Source organism: Microtus ochrogaster, chromosome 5, assembly GCF_000317375.1.
Source record: "Microtus ochrogaster isolate Prairie Vole_2 chromosome 5, MicOch1.0, whole genome shotgun sequence".
Taxonomy (NCBI): domain Eukaryota; kingdom Metazoa; phylum Chordata; class Mammalia; order Rodentia; family Cricetidae; genus Microtus; species Microtus ochrogaster.
In genome coordinates, this window is record NC_022012.1 from 18,745,704 (window position 1) to 18,767,042 (window position 21,339).

General features: G+C 40.8%; 1 protein-coding gene across 1 annotated transcript in view; it reads right to left on the minus strand.

The window, feature by feature from the left end:
• Nucleotides 1-17,293: 17,293 nt before the first annotated feature.
• The window catches only part of Dpy19l2 (dpy-19 like 2), a 129,254-nt gene continuing 125,208 nt past the window's right edge, over nt 17,294-21,339 (minus strand). The window contains exon 22 of the mRNA XM_026779547.1: nt 17,294-18,368. Within this exon, the coding sequence (XP_026635348.1) occupies nt 18,218-18,368 (151 nt within the window). The 3' untranslated portion in view covers nt 17,294-18,217. The remainder of the gene's footprint in view (nt 18,369-21,339) is intronic.

Below are 21,339 nucleotides of genomic sequence, written 5' to 3' on the forward strand. Positions count from 1 at the left end.
AGATTGAATTGATGACCGGTGCCTGCCTGCCTCTGAGATTTGACAATAAGTTTAAACGCTTCATTTTGATCAGGGGTAAGGTCAGGGAAAAGCAAAACTACTAACTGGTAATATTTCTGTCTCATTCAAAATGACTTTATTGTTAGTTTAAAGGGGGAAGTAATATTTTTATGACTTGGGTGGTTATTCACTAGAGCACTGTGCTTGAAAAAACAGTGGTTGTTAGGTTCAAAACAGTCAAGCATAATGCCATCTGAGAGTCTTCCTCCCTCTTCTGTTTGGACAGTGTGCCAGCGTTCACCAGGCGGGCCCATCTGCCTCAGCCCAGCTATTCCCAATCCTCCACAGAGCCCTACCAGAAGTTATTCCTTGCATTTAACACAGGAAGAAACTGAGGTCCATTGAAATTTCTAAGCAGCCTACATAGCCTTTGATTCTGAGGTTTGTAGTTCCTGTCTTAGAACCCAGGCAGCGTTCCTCTCTGTCCCCAGAAATGCATGCTAGAACTGGCAGGGTGACCAGGAAGCAGATCACCAAGAGCAGCTAGTCATAATAGAATTGACGGTTCCACTTGAAACAAGCACTTTGGGACCCAGGTATGCTAGAAGGTCCGCAGGGAGGGGCCCCGCTGTGGTACCCAGAGGTGCTGAGCATCCTGAGTGTACCAGCCCCAGATGTGTAGGTCTTCCCAGCCCGGGCTCAGGACCTTACAAATGGAAAGGTTCCCAAGAGAATCCTAGCTCCAGACGGTCATCGAGAAAAGGGCCAAACCCTCCCGGCTGAGTATGGCCAACTCCCCCCAAAATAATAAATCCTTGGTGTTGTTTTAAGCCCCGAAACTGGAAGTCATTCTCTGTGCTTCAGGCTGCAAGAAAGCGACTTCCAGGGTCACTCTAGAGTCAATTTATCCACCCACTGCAGAATTAACCAGATGGTTCCGAACCTTGGGAAGCAGAGGAGGTAAGGTATCCAACAAAACCTCTGCCATCCCGTGCCCCCTCCTCCTGATGGCGTCCAGAAGCAGCTTCTTCCCCCCAGAGTCATGCATTATGGATGCACCCTATAGCTGCTGGTCTCTAGAAAGAGGCTCCAGGACTCTGGCTTTTCCTGGAACCTCGCTGTGTACAGGTGGCTCTGGCTTCTTTGAGAGGTGGCGCTTATCCCACCGCCAGCCTTCATTTCCTTACCACCTCTTCATTCAAAACTTGATTGTCTGATCGGAATTGAGCACAGACAAGTACCGCAAAGTTGCTTGGGCCTCATCCCACCTGCCTACAGTGTTGATTGCTTCTGATAAATTATGTCCCGTTTCTGGACTCACGTTTGGCTTAATCGACAGTAGATATGTGTGTTGATGGTTTGGTCTGGCGTATTTCCTGGGGTAACCATTCCCTGTTAAGATTCTAAGTCGTCTAATTCCTGAGCTTTTTCTAAGGCCGCGTTTCTGTCTGTGCTTCAGGGGAGGCTTTTCACAGAATCCCATTGAATGGCTCCCCCTAGTGTACAGCAGCGCGCAGCGCAGGAGCTCTGTGCCCAATGTGAGTAAAGTTCTTTTTCATTCAGATCCATGCTCTACATTTTCATTTAACATCCACAACTGATAATCAGTAAGTATGTATTATTTACGTCTTTAAAATGTCATTTTTTTTCATGGTTTTTTCCTTCCACAAATTCTAGGACCAGTTAAGATGATCACTGCCAAGGTTCTATTTGTTTTCTAGGTTTATTTTATCCAAGACATTCTTGTATAGTATAGAGAAGGAGAAGAGGAGTAGAGAGAAAAGAATGGGGATGGGGAGGAGGAGGGTGATAAGGAGAGGGAAGGGAGGAGAAGGAAGAGGAGGAGGAGGAGGGACATGTGGGAGGAGGGAAAGTATTATTTTGCTTCTGCTCTAAAACAAATTCTGTTACAGCTAATTAGGCAATATACAGTCATGAAGCTAGCAGAGATGTGCACAGAGAACATTTTGCTAAATCATCTTTCACAGGACACCAATTCACTAAGACACTGGTAAGCGTTTTGCAAGGCAAGACTTTTGTTTTAGTATGCTTGAGGCAGAAGCAGATGCTTCGCAGAGCTTGTTTGGCTTTGCTGAGCTCCTCGCCCCGATTTTAATTACACAAGAGAATCTCTGAGCTTCTGGAGCAGAGTGGGGAAATCCTCTGAGGGAGGAAGTGGCGAGGTGCAGGGTGAGACTCCACTGGCTTCCTGCCGCGGACAGGAGGCCACAGTGGACTAACAGCATTCTTGCCCAAGCGGAACGCCATGGTCCTACCTGGTAGGAAAGCAGTCTTCTCGATACCCTTCTTTAAGAACTACTTGTTTCTCTAGGTGTCCTGGCTATCCCTAGAGCATTGATACATCGTGGCCTGGCTGACCATCCCTAGAGTGTCACAATGGAGCATCAGCCCAGAATACGTATTGGATAAACCCATGGCTAGTGTATGCCCAATGCTATCATAATCACGGGAAAACCTTGCCCTCAGCAGAACTCTCTGTTAGTCCTAAGAGCAATATATTAAGCTAGTTAGCTTTTGTCAGCTTCCCAGAAACTAAAAACATCTGGGAAGAGGGACCCTCAATTAAGGGATTACCTACATCAGATTGACCCACGCACATGTCTGTGGGAACATTTTCTTTAAAGATGGATGTGGGAGGGTCCAGTGCACCGTGGGCATTACTACCCTGGACCACTAGAGAAAAGGAAGCCAAGCATGCTGTGGAGAGCAAGTCAGTAAGTAGGTTTCTCTGTCATCTCTGCCTTGGTTCCGGCCTTGCGCTCCTGCCCTGGATGATGGGCCTGGATGTGTAAGCTAAAATAAACCATTTCTTCCTCAAGTTGCTTTTGGTTTTGATGTATATGACAACAGAAGAAAGAAAACTAAGACAAATATGAAGCAGTTTGGGGAAATCCTGACTCTCTTAGAATGTGTTTATTGATCCCACAGCTGTTTCCTCTCTCGGGCTACTCTGACATCATCACACAGCATGGCCATATTCAGAATATGCTCTGTGCCCAGTGCAGTGCCCAGGACAGACACGGTGAGCCCGAATAAAGGAAGCACAAGGGATGACCCTATAAAAAAATGTGAATCTACACGGGAAGATACATTTACACAGGAAACTTAGAAACTAGCTACACGTGCATAGCTACACGTGCAGCACACACACACACACACACACACACACACACACATACACTTTCAGCTCTGCCAGCTCAACCAGTCACATGGCTCATGTGCCCCATTGGAAAATACCCAGTACTCTGACACTTATCCCTGTCATTTTCACAGACCCGGAAATCTCGCAGACCTTTCCAATGCTCCCCCAGCCCCACTTTTTGCTTAAGTCTGATCTCTGCCCCATGTCACCACCTCAGAAGGGGATTTGTGTCTCAAAGCCTTTCTCTTAATCTGTCTCCTTGCTTCACCTGATTTTGCCTTCATAGACTTTACCTTCTGTGCCTATCTGCTTTTCCTTGTCTATTGTGCTTTGACTGTCCACCCTTGCTGGACCAGACACTTCATGGGGGTCAAATATTAGGATCTTTTTTGATAACAGTATAATATAATAACTTTCCTCATGTGTTTGCTTCTGAAGCTTCGTAGCTTTAGATTTTAGCCCTATGATTCACCTTGGCTCAAGGTATTGAAATTTCCATCTCCACTAAATTTCACTGACTATACAGACTAGTAAAGACATCTTACCACTACCTAGTCTGTGAATGAGATATGCTTCTCTTTTGATTTAGACTTTCTTTGAGAATTATCATTATTATTATTAATTATTATTATCATTCTGAGACAGGGTCTTATGAAGTCCCAGCTGGCCTCAAACTCATGATACAGTAGAGAATGGTCTTGAACTTTGCTAATCCTACTGCCTCTACCTTCACCCCATCCTCTTATCAGGAACTACAAACTTAGATTACTGTAGCCCAGTTGAGTCTTTTATTATCTGAACTTGCAGTTTTTAGCATCCAGATGCTGTGACTATATTTATTCTTAATAGGCCATTTGGTGGGACTATTTAACAGACTTGTAAAATTTCAATATTCAGTATCTTTTTGGTAGTACATGGAAATAAAACTAATCTTGTTTATTGACATTTCAGTCAATTGCAAGTTTTTAGCACTAGAACAGTTTTTTAAGATTTTGTGATATTTTCTATGTAGTCATGTTGTAATAAGAGCAGTGGGGCTGCATCCCCGGCACCCCGGCTGCCTGGCTAGCTTATGCCCCGAATTAACAGCACACAAACTGTATTATTTTAAACACTGCTTGGCCCATTATTTTCAGCCTCTTAACCCATTTCTAGTAATCTATGTAGCACCACGAGGTGCGCTTACCAGGAAAGATCTTAACCTGCATCTGTCTGGAGTGGGAGAACCATGGCGACTCTTTGACTGAGCTTCTTTCTCCCAGCATTCTGCTCTGTTTTCTCCACCCACCTAAGGGTTGGCCTATCAAATGAGTCTAGGCAGTTTCTTTATTAATAAGAAATCACTCCCACATCATAGTCATGTTGACCAAGAAAAGAGATTGAGGGACTGGAGAAATGGTCCAGCTTTAACAGCGCCTGCTGTTTTGCCAAGGACTTGAGCTTGATTGCCAGGACTCTTATCACGTGACCCAAATGGACCATCACTCCAACTCTAGGGAATCCAATGTTGTCTCCCAGCCTCTGCAGACATGTGCACACACCTGGAACACGGCACACAGAAACACATAGGCTTACAGAATTTGTTTTAAAGAGGGTTTGTTTCATCTTTCTGATCTGCTTCTCTTTTCTTTTTCCTGCCATATCAGACTGGTTAGACCTTTGTGTAAGAACAAGAGGAGGAGATAACCTTGCAATGTTTGCAATTTTAGAAACAAAGTGTTTAGGAAGAGTCACAAGAGTGAGGGGCAGACCAGGGAGGACTGGGGAATGAGTGTGATTGGGGTGCATGATGTGATATTCTTAAATAAAAACCTAAAATATTATGTTGGAAAAAATAAAGTGTTTAGTCTTTTTACATTAAATATCAACTATTCACCACTTCTCTATCAGCTAATAAACTTTCCTCTATTAACAGTGGCCTAAGAATTTAAAAACATAACTAGATATTAAAATTTTCAGATATTATAAATAGAACATCATTTTCCTCCACTTCATTACTAATATAATAAAATACTTTATCTGATTAATGTTGAATGAGCTCTGAATTCTTTCCTAAAATAGACTATTTATTCCCAGAGAAAAAATTCTTAAATTTTTTTTGCTTCTGTGCTTTTCTTCTATGTTTATAAAAATATTGGTAAGATTTGTAGTTTGGTTTGCAAATATACATCCTCCAAAGGCCTTTTTGTTAAAGGGTTGCTCCATAGCCTGCCCTATTCGGAGAGAGGGGCTCCTATTGGGAAGTAGTGCCAAGGGGAATGAAATTAGTTCATACTGGTATGATCTTGAATGGGATTTAGAAATCTGTCTTTCTGTCTCCCTTTGTCTCTGTCTGCCACTCTTTACATGTCTATTTCTATTTGTTTATCCCTGTCTCTGTGTCTCTCTCTGCTTTTGAGATGCTGTGAGGCACATAGGCTTCCAGTATCACAAGCTCACGCCATGGTGTGGTATATACGCTACTACAGGCTCAAAGCCACAGAGCTAAATGACCATGGACTGCAACCTCTGAAACTATTAGTCCAAATAAATCTTTCCCCCTGTTACTTTACAAGAATGTTTTGTTATAGTGACAGGAAGCCAGTATCAGTGTAATTACAGGCTCATAAAATGGACAGGAAGTAATTCCTTTTCTAATTTCTAAGAAATGTTTATAGAATTATTATTTATTGTAACAAATGCCTGAGATAATCAGCTGAGCAAGCGGACACTAGCACCTTCTGATCCTTGCTCTATTTTTGCTTCTTGGTACTATGAAGTGAGGAAATTTCTCGGAAACAAGCCCCCATTGCGTATGCCAATATGACCCAACACAATGGAGTCAACATAGCCTGACCCCGGAAAGTCAAAACAAACCTTCCCTCCTTTTAAGTTATCACAAGTACCTTGTGCTCCAGCGATAAGTTGACCCAATCTTCTGGCATATAGCAGGACTGTGATAATACAGATTTTTAATGTCTTCATTGTTTTTCAAATTGACGGAAGATTCTTGGCTTGAGATACATAATTTTTCATGTCTTATTAAATATATATGATAAAATCATATCACTCAGCTCTAAGAACTATCCTGCAGTTACAGACCTTTCTTGCATGAGTGAGGCCAATTAATCATTGAGTAGCTTAGGCATCATAGAGCTGGCAAGAATTCCTAGACTGTTCTTTGCAGACAGATGAAGAAAGGTTTAGAGACATTTTTCTATTCAGGGTAAAGTCCCAACCCAGCATGAAGGTAAAATGGAGAATAGGGTCCTACTGTGATAGTGTTGTTGGTTCCCATAGTTGAACAGTAGCTAACCCCAGCCTCATTTCCCCTTTGCATTAAGACATCCCTTGAGAATAAACTGACTTTCTCTGGCTCTCTGACTGCTTTAACTGTCATACACATGACTGGGCTGTGTCTCACTGATGTCATTCTCCGTGCTGTGTCATTTTCATCCCATTGTGAAGCCATAGCCTTAGAACGCCCTCATTTTCAAACACCAAGGCATTGCTGTTCAGGTGGTCTGTGAGTGCAGACAAGGAGGTTTCGTCTTATATTCTAAGGCTTTACTGGGGGTCCAGACACACACCCCGTTAGTCATCCACCTGTGGGTTTCCTGAGAAACAACCCTCCCCATGGACTGATGCTAAGTGCACAGTAGCCCAAGAATAGTTGACGGCCCCAGGGCCTCACATGCATCTCATACAATGGCAAAAGTGCTTCAGATAGAAAGGATCCTCCCTTCAGGTGACATCTGACATCCACTAAGTGGGCACATGTAACCACTTGTACAGGACTTCCTTCCAAGGCATAAGTGGAACTTCTGAGCATCAGCCGATCCTGGATCCAGGATCCCCAAACTTGAGTACAGACACCTCCACCCCCACACTCTTCCCAGTGGCTTGTTGCTTGTAAGGTCAAGGGATATTTTCTTGCCCTTGTTTCCTTTCAGCTTTGTTTATATCATGTTAACTAGCTTCCCTTTCCTTCTCCACCCCAGGGGGCCCTGGCCCTTGACTTCCTACTGTGGGCACCTGGCCTGCACCCAGCCTAGGAAGACTGGGGTAAGATGATCTGTGTGATCTGCTAGGACAACAACCTTTGAAACAATTCTTGAGATGTGTTTTGGAGCCTCAGACTTTACCTACAAGGGTTCTTCTGCCCGGGGTTTCTTTCCGGGGTACCAGGGCTTTACTTAGTAGTCTGCCCTCTATGTACCAGGCTGCAAACATAAACTGTCACGGGTCCCTTGCTTTCTAGATGCCCCCTTAGGTAAATGGCTTCCATTTAGAGCACTTGGAGTTTTGATTGCATTGGTAGATCAGATGGTGTAAAATAGAATTTCGAACCTTGGCCCCTTCCTAGGGAGACCCTAGAAAAGTCCAGCAACATCTCTGATACTTAATTTTCTCATTTGTAAGCCAGCTTTATTAAGGTGGTCATATAAGTCACATGATGAGCCTAGCACAGACCAGGTCTATAAATGGCGACTCTACAGTTTTTCAGCTCATCTGTCTCTTATCCGTGATGACTACTGGCTGGTTCCCAGTGGCCTTCAGACTTTATCAGATCATACAGCCTCTAGTAATGACTGAGCCAGCCCTTGACCCAGCTCTCATCCAGACACTGTACACTTTCAGCTAGATGGTGGGCCTTTTCAGTGACTTTCTCTTCGTTTTCTCTGCCTCCTTCACTCTTTTATTGTCAGAGTTCCTTAGTGTCAGAACACTGTCAAAAGAATGATGCATGGTGAACACTCCTTGGGCAACTCAGGGAGGCTCCAGGAAGAAAAGGCAGAGGGACTTTTTTTACCCCAAGTGCATTTTGTTCCCTGGATTGCTCTTGGATGTGATTTCATGCCTCCTGTATTAAATGTTCACATTCAACTTCTAAGACATGTTTATTCTTGTTGAATGTCAGAACATAGCTATAGAGCCCAATCTGGTCAGTGTACCCTGCATCTAGATATGGCCTTCTGCCTTGCTTTCATGCTTTGCCAGATACAATCTATACAGCATGTGGCAGGCAATTGTGTTTAAACTGGTCTGTCTTGAGAAAGTTCTGGGAATGGGGCTGCTTTGTTAATATTTAGTATGTACTCACTGGTGTGTTTATTTACATGTTTTTCTGAGCTCAAACCACCTTCCTTAGGTCCTAGGTTTTTCGTTACATTTGTGTATAAAAGAATACTGAAACTGAAGTCAGATTGTCTACGGCAGTAGACTGTAGTCTACCCCATTCTTTAGGTCCTCAGATCCCAGGTCCAGTAGACAAGATCTGTACAGCTCAGCAAGAGTCAACACTTAGTTGTTCATATGAGAAAGCAAGGATGGGCTGCACAGATTCCCAAAGAACAAATTTACTCAAAGGCTAGTTCATAAGTGGCTGAATTTTAAAAGGCTATGCAGATTATCCACAAAAATAAAATCAAGAGCAAATGGTCAGAACACTCAAGGGATAGACTGTTCCGTGTTCAACTATGCTATCAGTGAATTCTGAGTAAGAACAGATAGTCATGATAGTAAAACTGCAGGAGATGGTTTTGTGTATGCAGCTAATGATAGTGCACTCATACCCTTTGTATGTGATCTGGTTCCAAGCTCCTTTATGGCCATCCACTGCAAAGACCTTCAATGATATTGCCAGATAAGGCATCTGGTAGGAATTAGATACACCGTGTCTCAACCAGGAACACTCTGCCTGGGCTCTAGAATTATGACTGTACAATGCAGTGCTCAGTCACCAAAAACTTTTTTATTTCACCTTTATAAAAGCAGTAAAGAGATGAACATTGGGCATACATTGTAGAAAAGTAAGTATGCATAAATGTCACTGAAGTATTGCCTTGAAAAAAGAGTATTCACAGTGAGCTCCTGACATCCTCTTCCAGCACAGGAGAGAGGATGGGCCCGTTTCACATGTGGATTGCTCATCCTTCTTTCTTCTGCATGCTGCATGCCATTCATGCCCTTCTGTAGCTCTAAACTCCATGACGCTCATAATGTCAGGAATGTGTTTAGCTATTGCAGGATAACCAAACTGATTTTGTAAAAAGAATTTCTGTCATGTGTGTTGACAAAGGACTCCTCCTTTTCTTCTTCCTCCCCTTCTAGTTCATGTTAAGCAGGCATTATAGACTAAGTCATGTTCTCCTGTCATACTCATATTTGAACCCTGACCCCCACCAGCTTAAATGTTTAGAACTAAGGTCTCTAAAGTGACAAAATTAAAAGAGTTCATTGTGAGTAGGGCAATTCAGTAAGATTGGTGTCTTTCCATGAAAAGCTGCTTAGGATCCAGACCAAGGAAAGTGCATGTGAAGTCACAGAGATGACAGCCACCGACTGTCTGATCTCTCTCCTCCATCCTTCCGAAATCTCCAGCATACGTTTGGTATGGTAGTTCTCGTCAATGAAGTATAAAGTTCTTTCTGCAATGGTGACATCTCTGCAGCCATCATCATCCTTTCTCTGGAACTGGTCTCTAGTGGTCGAAAGTGTCGCCTAAGAACCTACTATGAGCCAAGGTCTTTGCTGGTTACTCCTAGTGATAAAAGAGCATCCACAAAGTTACTGTGTTACTGTGCCTACTGTGTGCAGCATAGAAAGTTACTGCGCAATGTGCAGCTGTGCCTAATGTGTGCAGCATAGCTTTAATTGGTTGATTTTTTTGTCCTTAATTTTGTTTTTAAACTCTTTCCTGAAATAAAAAAATGTCAGTGCCAACAAGTCACACAGCAGTCACATAATTTTTAGAGCTGCTGGTCTTTAGAGCTCCAGAGTTGCCAGTGATCCGCTGGCCATGGCAGGCATGAACAGCTGCAGGTGAGATAATGTGTATGCAGCATCAGCTATCCACACAATCTTATGTGGTGTCCATTTCTTAAAATTAAATATATAAGCTCTTTCTTGTTAGAGGAGTGGCGGAGTAGTAATGCTCCTTCGGGTGGCATAAGATCATTGATAAAAAAGCCTCCGGGAATAGAGGGTCCTGGGTAACGGATGGGATCCCAGCCATCAGCAGCTGCTCCGCTGAGCTCTCCACACACCCAGATCGGGGACTCAATAGCACCACCACCACCAAAGAGTTCTCTGGACTCAGTGGCATCAGCAATGAACAGTTCTTGGGCTCAGTAGCACCAACCGATGCTTACAGCTTGCTGGGCGCTTAACTCATCCTCTTTGCCTTGTGTATATTATCTAGATTTTTATTCAAAACACCATTTTGAGTAAGCTATCTTTAGCAATCCAATTTTGCAAATGGTGCCATTTTTATATGTTAAATAAATTGCCAGGTTAGAGCAGGAATTCAGATCTACTCTCAACCACATACTATGATTAAGGCCTGGACTGCAGTCCCCAGTCCAGCACTGGACTTCAGAATAGAGAAAAGTTTTATCTATTTTGAGGATAATTCAACCATACTATAAGAATAGAAAACAGAGGGGGAAAACCTGAAAGGTGATTAAGCATGCGGTCTGTGAAACATTCTGCATCGTAACTACTTATCTTTCACATTATTTGTTTATCAGACATTATTGATTTCTTACTACTGTGACATTACTCCCTGGATAGGAAAACAGAAATAAATGCCACATATCATGTACCTGAGTCATTCATAACTTAATAAATAAGAGACTGTCAAAGGCAACCAGATAGTTGTTTTTTTTTCTTAATTAAGACAAGCTATACATAGTTCTGAAGAGGTAATTCTACAACCAGGAGCACTTGCTCTTGTAGAGGACCCAGGTTCTGTTCCCAGCATCCACAGGGTGGTTCACAACCACCCATACCACCAGTTCCGGGGCATTCAGAGCCTTCTCACCTCCACCGACACCTTGAATACACATGACAGACATACATGCATACAAAACATTCACGTGTAAAATTAAATGAATAATTTTATTTCCTTTTTATAAAAAGAGTTTAGTTTTGCTTTTTAAAAAGCCATACAAAGTAGTGGGTTTTATTACGTGCTTTCATAATATTGATTTGTCCTTATTGATTCTCCTTCCTTGCTTTGATTACCTATCCCATCTCCCACTTGCTAACCGTGCCCCAGTCATCTCCCTTCTTCTGTCTGTATGTCTCAGGTGCTCTACCACTCACCTCCCTGCTGTAGATCCTTTTCCCTCTTATGATCCTCTTCTATCCTCTTCTAATTTCATGACCTGCACTGTCCCCCACACACACTACACACATGCACTACATAGGATCTAGGCTCTTCATAGTAGAGAAACAGGCTGCTTGTCTGAGCCTGGTTCAACACAAATTTCCAGTTCCATCATCCATTTCCCTGCAAAGGTGATTCATCTTCCTGCACAGCTGAACAAGATTCCATAGTTATTCAGACTACAGTTTCCTTGTTGAGCTACTTCTAGGTGGGTTCAGTGTCTAAGCCATAGAAACAAAGCAGCAGCCGGGCGATGGTGGTGCACGTCTTTAATCCCAGCACTTGGGAGGCAGAGGCAGGCGGATCTCTGTGAGTTCGAGACCAGCCTGGTCTACAAAGCTAGTTCCAGGACAGGCTCCAAAGCCACAGAGAAACCCTGTCTCGAAAAACAAACCAAAACAACAACAACAACAACAACAACAACAACAACAACAAAAAACCAAAAAAACAAAGCAGCAGGAAACGCGAATGATCAAGCAGCTCTAAGACAAGGCTACCAGGGAGTATGGCTGGGGTAGTTCTAGCTTCAGTTTGTTGTTCCGTGGTAACATTGTTTCCTACGTGGCTGCACCAGCTTACATTCTCACTAGTAGTGGCAGGAGATGGAGCGAGGAAACTGTGGAAATGGCCAGGTTTGGGGGGGGGGGGCAGAAGAGCCAGGGATGCTCCTAGCATTGCAATCACACAGACTGAGAAAGCACAACTCAGGTTCTGAATTCTCACAGTACTTTCCACGTGACTTCAGGACAAATGCTGTAAGGCTCACAGCCAGAAGATGGTGCTAATGAGACATAGGAGATTGTTAAGTGTGCTACAAATTCATTTGGAGAAGGATATCTCCTACTTACTTTTATGGAAATAAAGTTAATTTTTATAATGTAGTGAATAATTTAAATATAGAGAATAAACTGAAGCTATCATTTGATTATGATTTTTTTCACAATGCAGCCAGTGTTTATTTAAACATATCCAGAATGGGGGTAATTTTAACACCAGCATTTAACTTTCCAAAGACACATGTACTATGCCATGTGCTATGCCTCAACTGTTTATGCCAAGGGACTTTTCTCACTTCAAGAACTCGAAATGTTGTCTAGGGCCTGGAACTGAAAGGTAGGGTGGGCATCTTTGAAGGGTAACGTCTGCCCCTGGCAAGGGTACCCAGGAGGACTTCTCCCCGGCAAGGTAACGCAGCAGCAAGGGTATGAAGTGAACAAGTGCCTATGTTGCATCATGCCTGGGGAGTCAGAGAAAGTCACGGACGACTAGGTGGGTGGCGACAATGTCAATGGGGTGACTGCTGTTAAGACAGCATGAGCAAGGGTGGAATGGTGAGAAGCTTCAGGCTATGAATCAACATGGTAATACAATATGCATATACATATTCATAAAAACACGTGTCATATTTTCCTCACCAATCATTGTTTGTTGATGAACACCAAACTTGCTCTGTGACAGCCACTTTGAGGAGTGATGCAATAAACATTTGATGCTGCAGTGTCTCTGTGACATTGTGGTCGAATCACACCGTAAACCTAGCTTTAGTTTTCTGACGATGCTCCACAGAATTCTTACAGTGGCTGCACAAGGTCACATTCTGCCAGAAGTACCTGCGAGTTTCCTCTGGTCCATGTCCTCCCCACTGTTTTCTGACTGGGGTGTGATGGAATCTCAGGATAGTACAAATCTGCTTATCCCTGATGGCTAGTGAGAATGAGCATATTTTCATATTTATCGGACATTTATATTTCATCTTTTGAGAACTTTGGGTTTATTTCATTAGGTCATCTCCTGATTTCTTCTTTAGTTTTTGAATCTCTCATGCACTCTAGATATATTAATTCTGCTCCCTTGGTTGTTTCATTTACAACATGGAAGCATATTGTGTCATGAAATTTCATTTGACAATTGTCGGCATGATTTTTAAAAATGAGAATCTTTTTATAGGCATATAAAAATAATAGAATCTTTTTAAAAATTAATTATTTTTTAATGAGAACTGTTTGGTGTTTTGCCTGCATGTATGCCTATGTGAGGATATCAGATCCCCTAGAACTAGAGTTAGAGAGAGCTGTAAGTTATCATGTGGCTGCTGGGAATTGAACCTGGGTTCTCTGGAAGATCAGCAAATGTTCTTAACCAGTGAGCAATCTTTCTAGTCCCCAGAATCCTTTTTGAAAATTCTTCTCTCATATATTACATCCCAACTGCAGTTTCCCCTCCCTCATCTCCTCCCAATCTCTTCTCCCCAATTCCCCTCTCCCCTAGATCCACTCCTCCTCCTTTTTCTTCAGAAAAGGGTTATCAACCAAAATGATATATCAAGTTGCAATAAGACTAGGAGGCAACCTAGTAGACCTAAAACCTATGCCAAAAAAAAAAAAAAACTGAAGGTAATTGATAAAGGCTTGGAATAGAAGAGGTGGTCTTCCCCAGTAATGAACACACCAATTGGTTGTCCAGTGTCAATAGGTCAGCCCTGAAAACATACATACAAGGAACATTATATAGGTTATATTTCAGAACATATATGTATATACATTTATGATTGTAATACAATTGATGGTAAGGGGAAACCATGAATTTGAAGGAGATTGAAGGAGTGTGTAGGAGGGTTTGGAGGCAGAAAAGAGAAGGGATAAATGTTGAAATTATATTATAATCTAAATTTTTAAAATAAATCAGAGAAAATAACCTCATCAACAAATGATGATGGAAAACTGGATATTTACATATAAAAGGATGGAACTAGATCTTTATCTTTATCTCTCATGAAAGTCACCTCTTGATGGATTAAAGACCTTAATATAATTCTGAAAACTATGATGGAGTGGTGTGAGAGAATTGTCTGTATTCTGCCAATCATGTTTTAAATAAACGCTGATTGGCCAGTAGCCAGGCAGCAAGTATAGGCGGCACAACCAGACAAGAAGTAGAAGCAAGGCAATGAGAACAAGAGTATTCTGGGAAGGACTCTCTTTCCACAGTCCTGTTCATACACCAGAGAAGCAGGATGTGACCTTCCCTACTAAAAAAAGGTACTGAGCCATGTGGCTAACATAGATAAGAATAATGGGTTAATATACATTACAAGTGTTAATAAGAAGCCTGAGATAATGGGCCAATCAGTTTATAATTAATATAGACCTCTGTGTAATTCGTGGGACCTGGTGGGAGGGCAGAAACCAAGCAGGCCCTCTTGTTACAATGGAGGAAATAGGGAAAGCACTCTAAGATTTAGGCACAATGTAAGTTCCAAATAAGATTCTGGTTTTTGAGCCAAGCATAATCGTCATCAGAGAGATTTCATTCAGGAACAAATGGGAGCAGATGTAGAGACCCAAACCAAATCTTAGGCAGAGCTTAGGGAAATTCTGAGGAAGAAGAGCAACAAGGATTATGGATCCAGAGGGGTCAAAGATACCAAGGAAACATGGGGACCGCAGAACCAATTAAGCAGGGCTTATAGGGGCTCACAGAGACAGAAGCAGCAATCACAGACACTGCCTGGATCTGACCTAGAGCCTCAGCATATATGTCATGGTTGTGTAGCTTGGTGGTTTTGTGGGTCTCCAAACAATAGAAGTAGGTGGTGTCTCTGACTCTCTTGCCAGTTTTTGGGACCATTTTCTCCTATGGGATTGCCTCATTCAGCATTTTTTGGGGGGGGTTGCATCTTATTATGCCATATTTGGTTGGTATCCCTGGGAAGCCTACTCTTTTCTGAAGAAAAACGGAGGAGTGGATCTGGGGAGAGTAGAGGTGAGGAGAGGCCCTGAGAGGAATGGAAGGAGGAAAGGCTTCTGCAGGGATGTATTGCAGAAGAGAACAAAAAGAAGAATCCCTTATGTTCATTGACAATTTGTATTGCTTTATTTGTTTCTGTTTCATTAATTTCTGCTCTTGCTGTTGACTGGATTTGAATTTGGTTTTTTCTTGTTTTTCCAAATTCTCAGTTTCATCATTAAGTCATCTATTTGTGCTTTTATTTCTTCTTCTTTTTTAAAATAATGTAGACACTTAGCACTACAAATTTCTCTTGTAGAACTGCTATCAGTGTGTCCAAGAGGTTTTATTTTCTTGTGTTTTAATTTTCGTTTATTTCCAGTAAATTTTCTTTTCCTTGATTTCTTCTTTGATTGGTTCACCATTAAACAATGAGTTGTTCTATCTCCAAGAGTTTCTGTATTTCCTAACGATATGTTTGCTGAGTATTTTACATTTATTACATTGTAGTCGGAACACAAGAATTTCAACTTCTTTGAATTTGTAATGGTTTATTTTTGTCAGAGTACATGGTCTCTTTCAGAGAAGCTTCCATGTTCTGCTGAGTACAATATGTATTCTTTGGTGTTTGGATGGAATATTCCATAGGTAATTTAAGTAATGAACCAGCGACCTAACTCTAATGAAAAAGTTCCAACTTGTAAAAAAAGTACAATAAAACCAATGCGATGTTTTTACACAGTTGTGCAATTTTATGTGTTTCTGTCTTCAGGTGTTATAAAAGTCCAGGAAGTTTAAAAACTTTTCTAAAACTTCTTTTACTATAGCAAAAGAAGCCTAATTTTTTTTTTTTTTTTTTGGTTTTTCGAGACAGGGTTTCTTATTAGCGCAGAAATGATTTATTTTAGGGCATGGACAGAAAAAGGATGAAGCATAAGTGTTATTTGTTATGGCCACACATTGCTTCTGAAGCTGAACAATAAAGGGTGTGTGGAGCTCCCTTCAGCCATTTTGAGGTCAGTGTACAGGCCAGGAATATAGACAGGAAGAACATCTCTCTGCACAGGAGGAAAATCTGCCCACCGTCCATCTCATAGCACTCATGTGCAATCTTCAAACTTCAAAACATAAGTGTTAAAACATGCAGATAAGAAAGTAATAGCTTGTTTAAATTAACTTTAAAAATTAAAAATAAGTTGAAGTCTAACATTCCTATTTACCTACAACAAATTAATGTAGAGCTGTGTAGAGTTCTGAGACAGAGCTACCTCCTCCTGTAGTTTTCTATTACTGAGATGACTATTTAGGGGGCTGGGGAAGGAAGAAGTGACACCAGCTGAGCACTTACCACCACCAAGCACTTTAACACTATTTAACTAATGCTCACTGACCCTGAAACTAGGTGAGTTCTGATTCTTACTGAAGAAACGGAACTTCACAGGATAATATGAACAAGGTTGTCACAGGATCTACCATAAAACAAGCACCAATATCCTTTGGAATGGATGGTTGGTGATGGACCAAGTATGAAAGAACCAGGACAGACTATATCACCTCCCTCACTTCCTCTACCACAGCCCATCGCCACCAGGCAAAACACTTTTAATGGCTAAAGATCACTGCCGATGTAAACCCAGTGAATACACCCAACAACCTATGATTTCAGGCTCTTTTAATTTCAAAATATATGTTTCATGAAGAACAAAAAAAAAAAAAAGAAAACACAGAGAGTCTTTGAGGACCTTTAAAATGATTTAATAAGCATTGCACAGGAAAATAACAAAATTCATAGGAAAATAGTATGTGTACGGAACATTTTATTGGTTAATATAGCTTGTACCATTTTTGCTGAATTCTGATGACATTGTCCTAAAATATTACTTTAATAAATCTTTTCCCTTCTTTGTTCCACACAGCAAAAGAAATTACTTGAAAATGTTAAAATCAACACAATATAGCACTCTTTCTTGACTATTTTGTGTCCAGCATTAAAATATGTTCCAACTTTTATAGTAACTTTATATATATTTTCTTACCTATTGGCAAATAAATTAATCAGTGAAATTGACTCATCTCTTATGGCTGGCCAAAAATATAAGGAAAATATAAGTATAAAAACTCCAAGATGCTTAATTTGTAGCACATGCAGATTCAAACTTTCAGTGTGTTTAAAACTTATCATGAAAGAGAGGGTTTCTCTTTGCGTGTACCCACTGTATTTGCAAGGTAATTGCCAATTTTCAAAGAATTTATAACAGAGAGCTTTTATTGGGAGATAAAATTTGTAAAACAATGCCATCTTCATCATAAACTAAAAATAAACGAGGACTTAAAAATATGAATTACAAAAGATGGTGGCTTCAAACACAGACCATACTCAGCGAGCCAGGGGCCACCGAGAAGAGAAGGCCATTGCTTTGTTACGGTCTAGCCCCTGAAAACCTCATTTGATAAACCCAGCTGGATTTTCTATACTGACGTGTAGTTCCAAATTTGATTTGGTTCCATAATAATTTTCATTTTACCTGCTATTAAAAGAAAGCAACAGGATTTTACCAACAGGATGATAATTATTGGGTTTGGTCTGGAAATTAATCAGTAGCAAATATTTATCTGGTTGAGTTAATAATCTTCATAGCATTCAAACTATTACAAGCCAAAGTGTGTAGAAACACTTGGACTGGAAATGATTTTAAAGGTTCTTAAAAGCTATTAAAACTCTCTCTCCAGGGCTAGCTAGGGCAGAGCACGTGGGAGTTGAGGCTACCACAACCCCCAGGCTTCTCAGAGTCTGCGCAGTCTTCATGGTTCAGAGGGTTTGGGCTGATCCATGAGCTCTATGGAAACTAGAAGCAATGTATCTAGCTGGGTTGAAAAGGAATTATTTATCCTTGGTTTCTTAAATTATGTTGTTATTTTGCATACACCTTTCCTCAAAACTCTAAAATGAACGTTTGTTGATGAGGTATGAGATGTCTTAAATCAGTTATGAGGTAAGCTTGGCAGGCTCACAGTTGACGTAAACAGTGAAGTAATTTATCCTTAGTAACCAGTAACTTTAAATAATTGTATCTTCTTTGAAAGTGTCTCTTAGGAAAGCTTGTGATTTTTATTGTTGCACGGCTGGAAGTGTTCTGTTTTGACATCTCTGCGCAGAGTGATGGAGAGCCTTGTTCTCAGTTAATCTTCAGGACTCTGTACATACTATTCTGAAATACTGTGGTGAAGTAAGGCTTGGCATTCTTGAGCAGGACACTACAGAGGGGGGGATTAGCTGCATTGGAAGGATCTTCCACATCCCAGATTTCAAGCATACTGCAACCAGGCCTGAAAGATAAACGGAATAGATAAATAGCCATAGTAAATAAATTAACATATTCAAATTAAATGATAGCTTCTAAATTTCCAGAGGCTAATTGATTTAACTATTAAAAATCTTCAAACCATACCTTTAGAAACCTGTCAACATATGCTGACAATAAATGCAAAATATGGGATCAGAAATCTATAACTGAAATAGTTTACCTCCAAAATAAAACATAGCTATACTTGTGGACCACAATTCCCATCCAGTCATAAGATCTGTTTGTAACTGCATGAGCTAAATTAAAGCAGAGCTAATTAAATTTCTTAGAAGATTTGTATTTTTTTAATTATAAAAGGCTTTGAATTAGTATAAACACATCCAGGCAGAGAAAGGAGGTTCTTAGGTTCAGTTGCTTTCTTTAGCCCTTCCCCTTCGGGGAGTGGTAATAGGAACACACTGAGGGGTATAATGCCTTGATAAAGAGTAACCTACATAGGAATCATTAATTGGAAGAAGTCAGGCAAAACTGACATCAGATTTTTGAAGTGTATTTTGAAGTCTAACATATAAAATCCTGACATTTCCCATGTAAAGTTAGACTATATGTAAGGATCATCACAAGCAATTCAGAGACATTCCTATCACCTAACAAGTTCCTATGCCCTTCGTGTAGTCAGTTTTCTTACCCATGCATGGGGAAGATCCATGGGCACGCATGGATCTCGTGTCTGGCCTACAGCATTTATAGTTCCATGCAAACACATTGAGTGAGCTTTTCATTTCTGGCCTTTTTATCTTAGAATACTGCACTGTGGATACCTTGGATACTGTTTGTCCTCATGAGCTTAAATGTCAAGTTGCCACAGCCTAAAAACACTTGAAAAGACAGCTTCAATTCAAGAATACATCAGGTTGTCCCATGGGCATGTTTGTGGGGGATTGTGTTGGTGGTTAATTGATGTAGGAGGACCCAGCCACTGTGGGCGGCACCAATCCCATGACAATCTAGCTGAGGGGCTGGAGAAGGGACTCAGTGGTTCAGAACACAAACTGCTCTTGCAGAGGACTTATGTGCAGGTGGCTCACAAATGCCTGTATCTCCAGACAGGAAATCTTATGTCCCTTTGTAACCATCATAGACACCTGCAAACATGGCATACACACATGCAGAAACATACACACACATTCATAAGTAAATATTTTAAAATATAAATGCAAATCTAGATGAGCATGATGAGCCTTTGAGCCTTTCAGCAAGCAACATCCTCCATGGTTCCTGCCATACTTCTTTGGGGTGAACTCAGTTCCTCAGTCTAAAACCCAGTGTGTGTGTGTGTGTGTGTGTGTGTGTGTGTGTGTGTGTGTAATAATATGGTAATAACAGCAATGTGTAATAACACGGTAATAACAAGCAAGTCTGCCTTTACGTTCGTGAATGCCTGACTTTACTTCCCTCATGATGAACTGTGACTTAGAATTGTTAACCAAATAAACACTTTTCTCCCATAATTTGCTTTTTGTCTGGGTATTTTATTATAAAATATAAAATGAGAATATTATATTTCTTGTATAGTACTATTGCCCTTATGTCCCTAAGCAGTATTTTATGACACAAAAGTACTACAGTTTCTTTGCTGTTGATTCTCAAATTACTGAACATTTGGAGTATTTGAGTCTTGGTGACAGTGATTAACATTAATATGAGGACACATTACAACTTATTTTAGGCAGACACCAAACAGCGGGACTGAAAGGCAGACTGCTAAGTGTGATTTATAATTTTATAGTTCAACATTATCTTCCAAAGTGAGTGTAATGCTTTCTGGTTCTAAAAACAATGTAGATAGATTTTGGTAAGAGTGCTATTTTTACTATGTTAATCCTATCTACCCATGAACATGGGAGAGCTTTCCATTTTCTGATACTTCTTCAATTTCTTTCTTCAAAGACTTAAAGTTTTTAGTCATATAAATCTGTTTGGTTAGGGTTACTCCAAGATATTTTATATTACTTGTGGCTATTGTAAAGGGTTTTAATTCTCTGATTTATTTCTCAGCCCATTTATCATTTTATATTAGTAGTTGTTTATGGATTACAAACAGAACTCTTCAAAATATCTTTTGCTGGGTAGTAGGCTGAATTGTTTTCAGTAAATAAAGCTTTATATTTCTATTTATTCTTTTTTGTGCTATTATTGTAATGTTATTCACATTTAATCTCAATAATATGTTGATATTTTCTTTTATTTCACAAAATTTTAAAATGTTCTCATAGAAGAACAACATGGTGATTAGCATGTGCAAATTCTCAGCACATTGCTGTGATCCCTGCATCTGAGCTGCAATCAGAAATTATTTCTCTAAAACATAGAGAACTGTAGGCCTCCTCAAAGTAAAAGTTTGCTTGCAAGATGCCTCTTAGATTTCATTGGTCTGACCCTCCTTTACAGATGAAGTTCATCAGAACACCATCAGTCAACCCTCTGTACAGATGAATCTCATCAGAACACTGTCAGCCAACCCTCCTGTACAGACGAGTCTCACTGAGCATAGTATAGAGTTCTTGACTTCTTTATTCACTATGCTCATTCCAGCATCAGATGATTAGCATCTTCTTGATGAGACGTCAGATGTCCATCATGGTGTGCTTGCCTCTTCTCTTCAAGACAGTCCTCCACTTGCTCTTCCTGTTGGGCTGCAGGGTGCCTTGACATGCTCTTTCCACTGGGATGCAATGAGCCTTTCTCTGCTTTTCTTTGGACTTGCCCTGCGTGGATTTGTTGAACTTTATAGGGGATCTCTCAGTTAATGGCTTTCACAAACCTCAGAGAGTTGGGCATTTCTTCAGCTCTCATTTCCTGTCACTTGTCTTTTCTCTTTCTCTCTGGTCCTGCGCTCTGTCTTCTCTTTCTCTCTGGTCCTGTGCTCTGTCTTCTCTTTCTCTCTGGTCCTGTGCTCTGTCTTCTCTTTCTCTCTGGTCCTGTGCTCTGTC